The following is a 14,093-nucleotide window of genomic DNA, read 5'->3' on the forward strand; positions in this document are numbered from 1 at the left end:
ATGGCTTAGGATTTCGGGATTCTTGCCTTATCCTCGTATTCTTCAAAATTGTGCTCAAATGTCATCTCTTCCCTGTGCCATCTCACAACCCCAGCACGCTCGCCCCTGAGCCACCTCTTTACTCAGAGCAGTGGTTCTCAAATTTTCATCTGAAGACCCGTTAACATTCTTAAGTTATTGAGGGCCCCAAAGAGTTTTTGTTTATATAGGTTATATCTATCGATATTTACCAGACATTTAAACTGTGAAATGTATGTAAGTATTTTTTAATGCACTTATGATAATAATAAGTCCATTGCCTTTTAAAAATACTTAACGTCTTAAAATGAAAAATAGCTACTTTTTTCCAAACAGTAAGAGTGACTGCTTTACCTTCTTCTGGAGATCCCTTTAATGGCTGGCTTAATGAAAGGCAGCTTGGATTTTTATGTTCCCGCACTTATTCTGTTATGATAGCACATCATGTAACTTCTGGAAAACTCTACTGTAACCTCATGAAAGAACAAGAAACAGGTAAATAACGTATTATACGATTACCTTTTCTCTTGCTAGAAAGGGCCTCAGAGACTCCCCCCACTCCCCAAAAAAGTCCCCAGGCCACCATTTGCTATCCACTGATCCTGGAACGGTTGCAGACAGTACCAGCTTGTATGATAATTCCTTTGTCTGCATGTTGACTCAGGTATTATAGAACCTGAAATCCACTGTAGTTTATATTTGCTGTATTCCCAGGACATTCTGCAGAATGGACAAGATACCTGTGTGGTTAGTCATTGTCCTTTTCCTACTATTTTGATGGTAGTAAGGCTTAAAAGTAAATGTGGCAGGGGGCACCCGGATTTGAACCGGGGACCTCTTGATCTGCAGTCAAATGCTCTACCCCTGAGCTATACCCCCCTCTGCCAAAGATGAAGGGATTATACCTTAATTGTAGTGTTCACTGACCAGACTTCTCTGGTGATTAATAGCGGTTTAGTACCTATGATTGACTAAACCGATGATTTCAAGTTTCCCAGGGTGATACAAAGAACCAAGGGAAGATTCTTCCTAGCAGTGCCATCCTCCCTGCGTGCAACCTGAGCTGCACTGAATCCCCCAGTCCAGTGCTGTGTGCAGGAGAGGAAGTGCTTCCCTTGCCCTTTTTGACCCTCTCTGCTCCTGTACCAGATGAGCTTCTATTGTCTCAGTTCTCAGCATCTTCAGTCATTTCCTCTCCCCCTGCTTCTTCAAACATCAACAGGTTTCCCCTAGGTTGGAAAGCTCTTCCTTTAGCTGTGATTGCCCGTCCATTTCTTCTTTCTCACTACCAGAGAGTCGGGGACTTCATTTCTTTATCCAGCACCTGTGTCTGCAGTTCCGCTACTCTGCATCTGCTTTCTCGACTGCCAGTAGTGTTTTCCCCTTGGAGTACGGATCTTGTTTCTCCAACTAGACTGTAAGTTCCTCGAGGGCAGGGATCACTTTACATTCGTCCTTGTATTCCCCCACAGTAGTTGGCACAGCGCCTGGTTCACTGTAAGCCTAGTTTGTAGTTGCCAGCCAAACCACAATCCTAATTAAACTCAACTCTCACATTGATTACACCAAACTGGCACCCAAGCAGCTGAATTTTGTTGGAGGAGAGCTCACGAGTCCTGTGTCAACTCATCAATCTCAAAATACCCTCTCTGGTATTCCTACACTACTGGCTGACTAGGTTCACTTTCTCACCAAAGTGACTATTTCACACACTTTCTCCTGTCTCAGACCTTCCATATCGTCTCTCTCCTCACCCTCTTAGCTGAAGAGCTGGCCTCTTCCTTCTTCGAGAAAATCAGAATCAGAAGTAGTGCTGTGCTGGTAAATGGCTGACAACTGGCTTCAAAGGACCCGATTTACAGCATTTGCCAATTCCCGTGGCGCAAATACTCCCACCTGCCCATTTCAAGCTACCAACATGAAGTAAGGATGGAAGCAGAGATCAGAGGGTGAGAGGTTCTACCTTGGCTTTGAAGATGGAGGGAGGGGCCATGAGCCAAGAAATGCAGGTGGCCTCTGGAAGCAACCGAAGCCAAGGAAACGGATTCTCTCCTAAAGCCTCCCAAAAGAATACAGGCATGTCAACCTGAGGTTAGCCCTGTGAATTTGATTTTGGAATTCTGACCTCCTGAAGTATAAGATAGTAGATTTGTGTTGTTTTAAGGAAATAAGTTTGTGGTGATTTGTTTATGGCAGCAATAGGAAATAAATACACTGTTGTAATCTAAGATACTACCACCATCTCTCACCTGCACTACTGAAATAGAATCCTAACCTGTCTCTCTGTGTCCATCTTTTTCCTTTCCTTTATCGTGGTAAGAACACTTAACATGAGATCTACCCTCTTCACAGATTTTTAAGTGTGCAAGACAATATTGTTAACTATAGGCACAATGTTGTATAGCAGGTCTCTAGAACTTACCCATTTTGTGTAATTGAAACTTTACACCCATTGGTTAGCAACTCCCCCGTGTCTCTTTCCTCATCCCTGGCAACCACCATCCCACTCTCTGCTTCCATGAGTTTGACTGTTTTAGGTACCTCATATAACTCAGTGTTTGTCCTTCTATGATAGGCTTATTTCACTTAGCATGATATCCCATGTTGTAAAATATTGCAAAATTTTCTTCTTTTTTAAAGGCTGAATAATATCCCATTGTACGTATTCTCTATGCAGTTCTTGAGTCCCTAAACATCTTCCCCACAGCAGTGTGGGTGATGATTTCAAATCCCCGCTCAAAAGTGGCCAAAGGCTGGCTTTTCATCCATTTGGGATAAAATCCAGACTCCTTACCTTGGACTATAAGGCCCTCTATGGCCCTGGCTAACTGTCCAGCTATGTTGAATTGCTCTCTCCTTGTCCACCTCTCCAACCTCTCTGGTCCTGGCGCCTTTGCGGTAATCATTCCCACTGCCTAGAGTGCCCGCCAACTGTCAGGTGCCCAAATGTCTCTTTCACCTCTTCCAGATCTTAACTTTCTAGTGTCCAGTTTGCCTTCATTAAATTATAAACTCGGCGTGAGAACAGACAGCGTGTTCTGCACCTAAAGTGGGGTAGTTGGGTCCACTAAAAGAGGGAGGGACCACTAGAGAGTGCAACCAGCGAAGGTTTCTCAGTGGTGTCTTGGTAGCTGATGTTTGTATTCTTTTTAGAGAGACCAGGGAAAAGGATTCCCTATCTGGTTTTGCAAAAGGTTGTTTTCTGACTTCTTTGGGTAAAGAGATGGGTGGGATTGTGGATACAGAATTGAGCCTATTTGGAAAAGGCAGAATGGTACCTGAGTTCACATCCTGTCAAAATGCCGTGTCTTCTATTGGTGTTTTAGTTTTGCTCATCCTTATTAAAAATTTCAGTATTATCTAGTAAGAAGAAACCAACTTTGAACAAATAATATTCAGGATGAAAATTTTAGGATTGCAGTGAAAAGAATTTACCAAGCTCTTGCCAGCAGAGGGGGTATAGCTCAGTGGTAGAGCATTTGACTGCAGATCAAGAGGTCCCCGGTTCAAATCCGGGTGCCCCCTTGGCTACTTTTAAGTTTTTCACAGTCAGGTATAACCCAGACATCTAAGGGTTCTCTGAATCTGAAACTCTGGAATCCTTGTCTCTTCTACTTGGCTGATTTCCCCCAGCAAGTACTTGTCTCTTGTACCTGAGAAACAAAGAGCAACACCCCGGAAGTTGAATAGGGATTACTTTGCCAAGCCTTACTACATACCCCAAACTCGTGGAATCCCTGTGGGTAGAAAGAAGACGCAGAACTATTTTCCTGAGACTGTTCTGTTCAAGATCTATTGGTTTAATGTTATAGTTTCTTTTTGGGTAACAATGGAGTGCCCGGCCAGGGCAATATTATTTTGCTTAGTTCATACTCTGAATTGAGAGGACTAGGGGAAGAGAGTCCAAGTTTGGAAGGTTTATCTATGTGGTCACGAAGTTTAAGACCCAGGGCATAGAGAAGATAGGTCAAAAGTAGACGGCGTTCTCTTTCTTTACATTAGCTCAAAGGCAGAGCTTTGGTCTGATCAATGTACAGGTGGTAAGTTTGAGGCCCGGTGTCCAGGAAAAGGGTGAAAAGCTGGGTATTTCTTGGGACTGGGCTTTGCACCAGGACAACAGCCTCCATGTCCAGGCTCTTGACGCTTCTCAGTTATGGGAGCCATTAGGAAAAATGCACTCCAGCATTCCCCCGGGGCTCCAAAGGATGACACAACCAGATTCCGGGTTTAAAATATCACAGCTGCCCCCTGACCCAGGCAGCATGCCTCTCCCTTTCTCCTTTATTTTTCCTTTTTTTGGGCAAAATCTAGTCAAGGGGGACGCCATTGCTGCTTTAATTCTTATTATTTCCCTGTGGCCCAACAGTGATCTGATAACAGATATCTGTCCCGCCTTCAGGTTGTGAAACTCGATGGCCTCCTATTACTAGTTCAGTGGTTCTCAAAATGTAGTCCCCCCACCACCAGCAGCATCATCACCCAGGAACTGGTTACAAATGCAAATTCTTGAGGTCCCACCCCAGGCCTACAGAATCAGAAACTGGAGGTGTCTTAACAAGCTCTTCTGGTAATTGTGATGCACACTCAAGTCTGAGAGTCACTGCAATAGTATATCAGTTTGCATCCGGTTGTAACTTTATTTTTGTAAATTAAAATGAGCCTATGGGTGTGCCTTCGCCATTTTGACATATTTGAAGCGCTTTTGGGAAGGGCAAACACAACAGGTCTATGACACCGTTAATAAAGAAAGCTGGAGAAAGGCTTAATTTGTGGGTTTCCCTCTCTTGACCAACTCCCCCATCGGAAACGGAAAGCCAAAATCGGGGAGTAATCTTGTCCCCTGACCCTGGCGCCTCCAACTGCCTGACACATGCGAGGCGGCTGGCTGGCGGCCGCCCCAGAAATCCCGACACTTTGGGCGCAGCTTCTTGTACTTGATTTGTGCGAACATCCACTCCTCCTTCTGCTGGGTACAAAGCAAAAGCGAAAGCTTTCTGCTAACGGTTGGAAAATGAGGAAGGCATTTTACAAAACTCGACTTTCTGTTTTCTTTTACTCTAGGATCCAATGTTAAAAGTAGATCCAGTAGTTTGTTAACTACTTTACCACAGAGTGAAGGAAAAGCCACGAAGGGGGCACCCGGATTTGAACCAGGGACCTCTTGATCTGCAGTCAAATGCTCTACCACTGAGCTATACCCCCGCGCCGCTGCTGCGTTTGGAGATGGCTCTTTTGGATGCTAAGACACTGCTACACTGAGGGTAGGGAGAAAGAGTAAGGGGAAAGGAATGAAGGAAGAAAGGGGGCCAAAGGGGAAAGCAGAGGTGTCCGGACCCGGAGAACCCCGGGAAAGCTGCAGGGCAGAGCGCGGGAAGGGTAGAACTAGCTCGGGCTGCGAGGCGCAGTGTCCCGGCGGTAGGGACGGGTTCCGCCCTACGATTGTGGAAAAGGATGTGGGGGGAAGGGAGGCTGAGGGGCGGGGCAGGGGCTTCCCGTTCCGTCCGCAGGTTCACACCAGGTACCTACGGGCACAAAGGAAAGTCCCCGAATCTGGTGAATCCAGTCGGGCGTTCCGGAGCGTTCCAGCCCCACCCTAGACGGGTGCGAGGGATTTGCGCGCCTCTCTCTGCCCGGGCTCCCCAGATGTGCAGCCAGACCGGCTCCGCGCCGTCTCCAGTGCCAAAGGGCCCCTGGCCTCGGGGCGCGCCTCTCCCGGGCACCTTTTGCTGGAGAGCGCCCGGGCACGCGGGACCCTCCCGACGCACCTAGACGCGCGCCCCCGGCCCCGCAGCCCTCCCCGGAATCCGCCCCCGCGCAGCCCCACGTCGCCCGGGGAGCGCGCCGCCCGCGCGCGCCCCTGTCCGCGCCCGCGGCGCGTCCCCGCCCCGGTGCAGCCCCTCCTCCCCGCTGTGTTTATTAGGGGAAGGAGGGCGGAGGCGGAGGCCAGTTCCCTAGCTCCAGCCGCCGTCGTCGCTGCCTGTGTAGTTGCAGCCGCGGCCGCCTCCCGCCAGCTCGCTCCGGGGAAAAGAGAACGCGCGCGAGCTCGGGCGTCCCCGCCCCAGCCCTTCCCGGAGCCATGAATCCCAACTGCGCCCGGTGCGGCAAGATTGTGTACCCCACGGAGAAGGTGAACTGTCTGGATAAGGTGAGCCCCGAGATCCGGAGACGCGTCGTTGCGATCCCCGAGCAATGCTCCAGATTAGGGGAGGAGAGAAGGGCCGGGTCATCCCAGCGATCCCGGGAGGAGGGAAGGAGGGCGGTGTCACAGGGTATGGGGACAGACCCCAGTCTGGAAACCGGGAGATCTGCGGCAAGGCGAGGAGTCCGCGCGTGGCGGAGGGCCACTACCGGAGAAGAGTGGGCTCTGTGCCCTGGGGCTGGGAGGACGGAAGAGGAGTAGGGAGGCCAGGCCCCGGGGTGGGGGAAGGTTAGGGGTGCAGTCCCGCCCCCTAGGGCCGGGAGAGTGAGAGGAGACGGCCGCTCCCTCTCCCCGGCGCGCTGAGCGCCAAGTAGGCGGAAGCGCGGGGCGCTGGGGGAGGGGGAGGGGGAGAGGGAGGGGGCGGCGGGGGGGGGGCGGGGCAGAGGCTGGGGGGCCCAGTGAAACCTTCAGCTCTGGCCGCAAATGGCCGGACTTCATGGCCTGGAGACTGGGGGGCGGGGGCTATCAGCCGGCGAATGTTGCATCTGGTGAACTGGGCTTCGGATAAGGATCCGAGCCCCTCTGTGAGACCCCTTTTTTTGGACGACCTGCACCCCCCTCGGTGGTTCAACGCTTAATGGACTAGCAGCAGACCTCCTCTATAGCTTCCCAGCCCCCACCTCAAATTAGAAGCCAACTCCCGGGGCTGGGCTGCCCAGCCAGAGCGGGGCGGGGTCGGGTGCTGGAGTAGGGTGGGTGGGGGTGCTTTGCAGAGATCTCCTGAAATTGTGCTCAGAGCCTGAGACTGGCTTGTAGAACAAAGAGCTAACTTTTCAAAGCAGGTTTCCCCAACGGAGGGTGAGGTTGGCTGAGTTCAGGGGAAGCCAAGAAAAGGGGGAGGTGTTAGGAAGAGGGGAAGGTGGCCTTCTGGAAATTCACGGTCCCCTGGGGGCCCTTACGCGTCGTCTCCCCCATCCATGCTGGACTTGTTCATCTGGTTGCTATTACACTTTTGGAGGGGGGCGGAGAGTAGAACTAGGTGTTTCCAGCAGTTTGGGGTAGGTTCCGGTCTTTTAAGCTCCCTAAGATACTAAGGCGATGCCTCCCCTCTGCATCTTCTCCCCACTCTGGAGGAGAAGCCTCTGTGGTTTTGTCTCCCTCCTCATCATGCCTTTTGCCCACCTCCCAAAGCTGGCTCCAAGTCCAAATGTTCCCTCCTAACTGTCTGAACTGGCAGGGGTTGGGGGGCATGGGATGGAAGAGGGGTACAGAAGTCTGGGGCCAACTTCTTCATTGCACACCTGGAGCCAGGGTTTATTTGGGAAAGGATAGTTCATTGGATACTTTTGGTCTCTTCCCTCCCCTTTGGGATTGACCCTTTCTCAGTGATCTTTAGCCTCTGAATCAGGGAGATGGGATTGTGTTCCCAGGTCCTGAAATACATTTGAACTTGCTCTTGGGGGAATCGAGTATATAGGGCTGCTGCTGTTTCTCTGTCTCTCCTGGTCTTGGCTGGGCAGGAGGAGAGGAGGGCTTATATCATGAACACAAGCGATGTGGGTGCTGACCTTCCCAAAGACCATGCCAGCCTCCGGAGGGCAGGACTTGAGCTAGGAGGCACTAGCTAAAGAACAGACTGTCCTTGCATCTGGGATTTTTACCTTCCCCTGGTGGGGAGGGATTTTGGCCTCTGCATTTCATGTGCCTCTCTTATTCTCCATTGTCATGGACTGGGAAGAGGCTGTGGGCTCTTTCACCTGTATAAGGCAGAAGCAACGTATGGTGGAGGGATTATTGGGCCAGGAGTTGGGAGACTTGATCCTAGTTCCAGGTCTGCTCCCACCAGCTTTATGAATGGCTCTAGGCCTCAGTATTCACCATCTGTCAGATGGGTATGAATGATGTCATTTCCTTGGAGGTGGGACAGTGTACTAAAGTGCCCAGAAGGGGATGTGGTATAGGCTGTGCCCTCCCTATCTTTCTGGGATAGTCGGTCCAGCCCCACATTCAGCTCCCTCGTAAAGTCTTTTGAGAGTGCTGTGTGCCAGAGGGGAGAGGGTAGTGATCCCACAAAGTGCCTTCCCCTGGGGGTTCTCTTGTCCTAGCTGGAAGAGGACATTCAGGCAGGTGGGGGCAGGTGGGGTTGCCCTGGGAAGGAGGTTTTTTTAAAAAGCCCCGTGAGGGGCTCAAACTCACGATTCTAGTGTAAAGACCTGAGCTGAGATCAAGAGTCTGACGCTTGACTGTCTGAGCCACCCAGGTGCCCTTCCTCCTCTTTTTTTGAGCTCTCCTTACAGGAGGTGGCCCTGGGGAGACCTCACCCCCTGCACTGAGCAGGAGGCCTAGAATATTTAGGTATCAGACCTGTTCCATGTAACCCTCCTCAGGCAGTAAGGACAGACACTTGGACTAGGGACCTGGTGCCCAGAGGACCGAGACCTGGGAGGGGGGAACATTCAGTCCCATAGGTGTGGTTGCTAACCAACTTCCCAAGGCCTGCCATTTTATAGGAGAGAGTCAAATTAGACTCATTTCACTATGATTTCCCTATGGCACATAGCTCACGATGTGACCCAGAGCACAGGCCACGTCCTTGGTGTTAGTCTTTTCTCCTCCCTGAGCCTTATCTCCCGAAGGCTTAAGTGGGTAAAGGCCATGTCACCTCTGATGGCCACCCTGTCCCCAACCTGCAGTACCCAGTATGCTGTGCACGCTGAATAAATATGTATTGCTGATGACGATGTTTGAGGAAGGAGGTCGAAATGTGCTTCCCCAGAGGACTTCTGGGCTTAGAGTTGGGGGGAGAAATGGGGTGACCTCATTCACTCATTCATTCGACAAATATTTATTGAGCACCTGCTTTGTGCCAGGCTCTCTGAATGACTGCCGCAGGAACGTTTGGGGAGGAAGAGAGTCTGTGTCTTGACACGTCCTCTACATTTTGAGAAGGGTGGAGTTTTGTCCCCAACCCTGTTGGGAAGCATTTGTATCCGGGGACCTGTGCACTGTCTAGAATCTCCCCTGGCTTGCTTTCCCAGGCTCCTGAAAACAGGTGGAGATATTCAGGAAGGCTAGAGGACTGGTAGGCTGCTAGTTCCCCTGGAATGCTTTTTTTTTTTTTTTTTTTTTCTGGACTGCTTCTTTGGGAGGGCTCTCCTCCTCTGGTGGTCTGAGCCACCCCTCCACACCCCCAGGGGGCAGCAAGGCAGAAGGCGGCTGGGCTAGACACAGAAGAGGAGGCAGGTCCATGAAGCCGTGGTGCCCCATTTTCCCAGCTGAACCCCACGATCACTTTGTGATCATCCGTTCACAGGAGCTACTCCTTATTGCGACGTGTCAGCTTCAGTCTTCACAAAACCGATGCGATTGCTCCTCTGAATTATGAACCCCCTAAACGGAGGCTCAGATAGGTCATGCGGCTCACTCCCCGCTCACCCAGAGCTGTGAGCAGCCGCTTCCCCTACCTGCACCGTGATTCCAGAGGGAGAGTGGCTGGCCCAAGCCTCAACCAAGTATGGAGGACCTTGCTTCTGCCCCCATCAGCCTCCATTTGCCTTTCTGTGGAGTGGGGTTTCAGTGGAACGGGTTGTAGTTTTGGAGCTGTGGGTGAGAGCGTGGAGGGCACTGCCGGTGCCTGGAGATGGGCTGAGAGGGTTCTTATTGGCACTGGACATCTGGGTTTTGTGACTAGGGAAACCGTGGACTCCCAGGGCAGCAGGAAGGATTAGAGTTGCACGCCCAAAGGTGTACTTTGCCCCCCGCCGCCCCGAGACTACAGGCTCAGGAATGCATCTCTGAAAACTTCTTATCTGGGGCCTTTGGGAAAAGGGGGTGCTCTTGCTCTGGGACAAGGCCAGTGGGGCAAGGGAGGGAGGCAGACAGGTCCTGGTGGGGCCGTACTGACTTATTTCCCTGTGTCATTCACTGGACCCGACTGAAACAGGGATGGGATTTCTTTCCTCTTGGGGTCCCCTTGGGGTCCCCAGCCCAGGCTTGGCCCACAGGGACTGTTGGGTGACTTGTCATCTTCTGTTCCCCCTTCCACTCCTCCCTCGCCCCGCTCCAAAGAGGACACAGTAGCGGGAGCTGCCGGATTTTCTTTAACCTTGGAGCCCTCCTCTAGAGAGAGGAGGGAAGTGACAGGAAGCCGCTATCAGTGCTGGGCTTGGAGCCTGGAACTGGGTCATCTCATTCCTCCCACCACCCCCACCCCGCCCCTCTGTGAGACCACTTTCCAGACTCAGAGACTGAGTTCAGTAGTGACCCTGAAGGCACTCGGTCCCCTCTTGTTTTCATTATTCTGCTCCTGAGCCCCATGTAAGGGAACAGGTGACTACTGCCCCAGCCTTTAATGTGTTAGCTGAGAGCAAGGGGTCTTGGGGTGAGGGGGGAAGAGCTAATGATGGAAATGGGCCCCATCCCCTCATGGGGGCCCCCTTCCTCCAAAAGGCAGCTAGGAGGTTTCTTGTGGAACCTCCTGCACCCCCAGCCTGGCCAGTCTGCTCTGCCCCCCTTCCCCAGGGGCTCAGCTCCAGGGTGGGGACCTGGCCATCTGCTAGGGTAGGGCTGTCTCTTTCTTTCCCTGTGTCTCCCCCAAGTCGATCAGGAGGCAGCGTTGGAGGTCCCCAGTCCTAGGACAGTGCATATTCCTGCATATGTGTGTGTGAAAGTGGGTCATGGTCCGGATTCCAGAGAATGTTTTTCCTGGCAGGCCCCTGAGGGGGTGGGGGGGAGGCGGAGGCCCAGGCAGGGGCCTGTGCAGCTAGGCAGGCAGCGGCCAGCAGACTGGGTGGTGACAGGGCTGGGGCACTCTGCCAGCACCTCCCAGGCATTGGGGAAGAGAGAGGGGCTGTGACTTTGGGGGCTGGTGGGGGCCGGGACTACCCTGTTCTGGTCTGCCAGCCAGGTTGCATGTGCTGGGTTTTTGTATGGAGAGGAGTCTGGGCTGGGCTCTGGGATGGGCCCAGGTTGGGGTGAGGGCCAAGCTTACGCCAGCCGTGCCTTTGCTTCCAGACTTCCAGCTGGCCATCTTCCCAAAAAAGTGGTTCTCCTATCACTTCATTTACTATTCCAGCTTCGGAGAGTCTCCTCGATAGGGAAAGTACCCTGTTAGAAGGTGATTACCCCCAAGTTATCCCCTGGTCCCTGGTTGAAGTGGGCCAGGGTCGAGGAGGTGGTATCCCAGCTTCTCAGCTTCCTTTTTTCTGTCCCCTCTTCCAAAGTGTCCCAGAAACATCCCTTGGCTGGGCAACACATTTTGAAAAGCCCTGTCTTGGAGGGATTCCTTAACAGATGGCTACGAACCAGCCCTGTGCTGGGCACCTTCGCAAGTCTCCCTGGGCTCTTCCCTGGCTTCCGGCCTCCTTCTTTGAGGGGTCAGGAGTGTCTTCCTCTGACTGCTGGGAAATGGGGCTGAGACGGGCCAGCCAGTTCACCAGACAGCCCGGATTCTGGGGTCCTGGAAGCTGGACTCCAGGTTGGTGTTGATCCTGGGCTGCCGGGGGGGGGGGGGGCGATTTCTATATCCTTTGTGTGGGTTTGCCCGAGAATCAGCATTTCTCAGGATGGGAGCATTTCTGTTGCATCAGTCCCCCTTCCCTCCTGGTCTTTGGCTCTGTTCCCCTTGACTGGCCCCCCTGGATTGGTCCCTGGGTTTTGCTGGAGTCTTACCCGCATTGTAGCTGTGGTTGGGCACAGGGAAGACCCACCTGCTTCCCAGCACACACAAGCCTCCACCCGGAGCTGCTGAGCCCCCTCTGCTGGGTTTGTACCTGTCATGGGGCCCAGCACCTAACATTCGAGTACTTAGAGGGGGCAAGCGCTGCGCTGAGTGTCTTACAGGTGGTTTCTCATTTGCTCCTCATTATTGCTGATACTCTTTTCAGACATGAAGATGGCTGGGAGGCATACGCCCTGACCAAGTTCACACAGCTAGTCAGGGTGGAGCTTTGATGCCCACTGTGGGGGATGTACCTCCAAGCAGAGCTCTGTAATGCCTCAGAGGGAGAGCGGCTGTGGGGGTCCTCTCGTCCCAGTTATCTGACTGGGGCTGGGAGAAGGGGAAGGGAAGGAGAAAGGGTATGAGTGTGGTGGCTAGAGCTTGGGGCACCCACCCCCCACCTGGTCACGGGTCCTTCGAAGTGGGAGGTATGAGAGCTGGAGCAGCGCCAGGGGCCCATGTGTGGGGGTCCTGGAGCGAGAGTGAGGAGTGCCAGGGTTTCGGCCCAGGGGCCTGGTGGCCGGCCCTCCTCCCCTTCTCCAGACCCTGTCAGGCTGCGGGGCTGCCCCTCTGAGTTCAGCAGCTGTGGCTTCTTTTTTTTTATTTTTATTTTTATTTTTTTTTCAACGTTTATTGATTTTTGGGACAGAGAGAGACAGAGCATGAACGGGGGAGGGACAGAGAGAGAGGGAGACACAGAATCGGAAACAGGCTCCAGGCTCTGAGCCATCAGCCCAGAGCCTGACGCGGGGCTCGAACTCACGGACCATGAGATCGTGACCTGGCTGAAGTCGGACACTTAACCGACTGCGCCACCCAGGCGCCCCAAGCAGCAGCTGTGGCTTCTTAGCAACCCTGGGGCAGCTTTGCATAAGCAATGAGGCTTCTGGTGGTGGTGGGGGGGGGGGGGGGGGGGGGGGCAGCGGGAGTGGTCGGGGAGGTGGGGCCATCCTTCTGGGGACAGCTTGCCACTGTTAGAACCGGCCCCTTCCACGCTCACCCTTCGTGCCTGCCCGTCTCCTGCTCCTGACAGCTCAAATGGCTGACGGGTGGGGAGTGCGGAAGGGAGGAGAATGTCAACGGCTGCCAGAGTCTGTGACTTGAGATGTCCCCGGCTCACCCCCGGGGTGATTCTGTGTTCCAGTCCCTGGGAGGGAGGGCTCCTTCCTAGGGCCCGAGTGCCCCTTCCCGAAGTCCTGGTGTCTGATGGCTGTCCTCCCCTCTGTGCCTCTGTCCCCAGTTCTGGCATAAAGCATGCTTCCACTGTGAGACCTGCAAGATGACACTCAACATGAAGAACTACAAGGGCTACGAGAAGACGCCCTACTGCAACGCGTGAGTCCTGCCTCCCTCCCTAGCTCTTCCTTGTGTTCTCATGATGTTGCCCAGCACTTGCACGCTCTACCTGAGAAGCGTTCAGCGCGTTTAGTCCTCACCCCGGCTGGATGAAGTAAGGGCTGCTGGCGTGCCCATTTTACAGGGAGGGAAACTGAGGCTCGGGAAAGGAATATTCTTCCCCCAGATCACACGGCTAGCGAGAGGCTGGTTGAAACCCAGCCAGGCAAGCGTGTTCTTCCCAGTGCATCCTGCTGCGAGAGAGGGCCCAACGTGCTCCTTCAGGAAACAGTGCTCTCTCTTACTTACCCCCCGCCAGAGGGGCTTGGGGGGGCTTCTGGCAGCAGCCCTTTCTGGCGTTCATCTCTTGAGAACTGAGGGCAACGTGAAGGGGTGGCTGGGCCTGGGGCAGGCCTCTCCCTGCTGGTGAGGGAGGCCGTGGAGACTTTCATGTCTTTTCCAGTGGAGTTGACTGGGGCTCTGTTCCTTTCACACTGGGACCTGCAGCCTGTCCTGATGCGGGGAGGTGGGTAGAGGTGGGGTCCTCCATCCAGAAGGACACCCCTCTCCCATCCCTTGCAGTTCTGGACAGTGCACCGCCTTCTACCTTCAACTTGACGTCATATGTAGCAAGTGTAAACTCAGTGCAGGTCCACGGTATATGCAGGACCTCCCAGCCACCCTGCTAGTGAGGGCTTCAGAAGGTCAAGTCACTGAGTCACGGCAAAATCCATATTCAAAGAAATTCAGGATCTGACTTGCGTCTAGGAATTTCTTTGGTCAGGAGGCTCTTCGCAGCAGAATCGCTGAGGAGGGGAACACTGGGACTTGTCGAAAGGGGTGGGGGGCTTAAACACCCTTGAAAGGCTGCCTCTCCCTCAC

The 14,093-nt window shown here is 53.3% G+C and overlaps 1 protein-coding gene and 3 non-coding genes across 5 annotated transcripts in view; 2 read left to right on the plus strand and 2 right to left on the minus strand.

Moving 5' to 3' along the window:
• Positions 1–14,093, plus strand: part of LASP1 (LIM and SH3 protein 1) — a 50,726-nt gene that overhangs the window by 5,762 nt on the left and 30,871 nt on the right. The window contains exons 1-2 of one of the 2 annotated variants that reach the window (XM_049635908.1): positions 5,921–6,163; positions 13,117–13,211. In XM_049635908.1, the coding sequence (XP_049491865.1) occupies positions 6,095–6,163; positions 13,117–13,211 (164 nt within the window). In that variant the 5' untranslated portion in view covers positions 5,921–6,094. Of the gene's footprint in view, positions 1–5,920; positions 6,164–13,116; positions 13,212–14,093 lie in introns of those variants that run through there. The other variant, XM_049635909.1, reaches the window with a different exon arrangement.
• Positions 826–897, minus strand: TRNAC-GCA (transfer RNA cysteine (anticodon GCA)). Its single transcript has one exon. It is a non-coding gene; the product is annotated as a tRNA-Cys (tRNA).
• On the plus strand, positions 3,472–3,543 carry TRNAC-GCA (transfer RNA cysteine (anticodon GCA)). Its single transcript has one exon. It is a non-coding gene; the product is annotated as a tRNA-Cys (tRNA).
• On the minus strand, positions 5,149–5,220 carry TRNAC-GCA (transfer RNA cysteine (anticodon GCA)). Its single transcript has one exon. It is a non-coding gene; the product is annotated as a tRNA-Cys (tRNA).

This window comes from Panthera uncia, chromosome E1, assembly GCF_023721935.1.
Source record: "Panthera uncia isolate 11264 chromosome E1, Puncia_PCG_1.0, whole genome shotgun sequence".
NCBI lineage: Eukaryota > Metazoa > Chordata > Mammalia > Carnivora > Felidae > Panthera > Panthera uncia.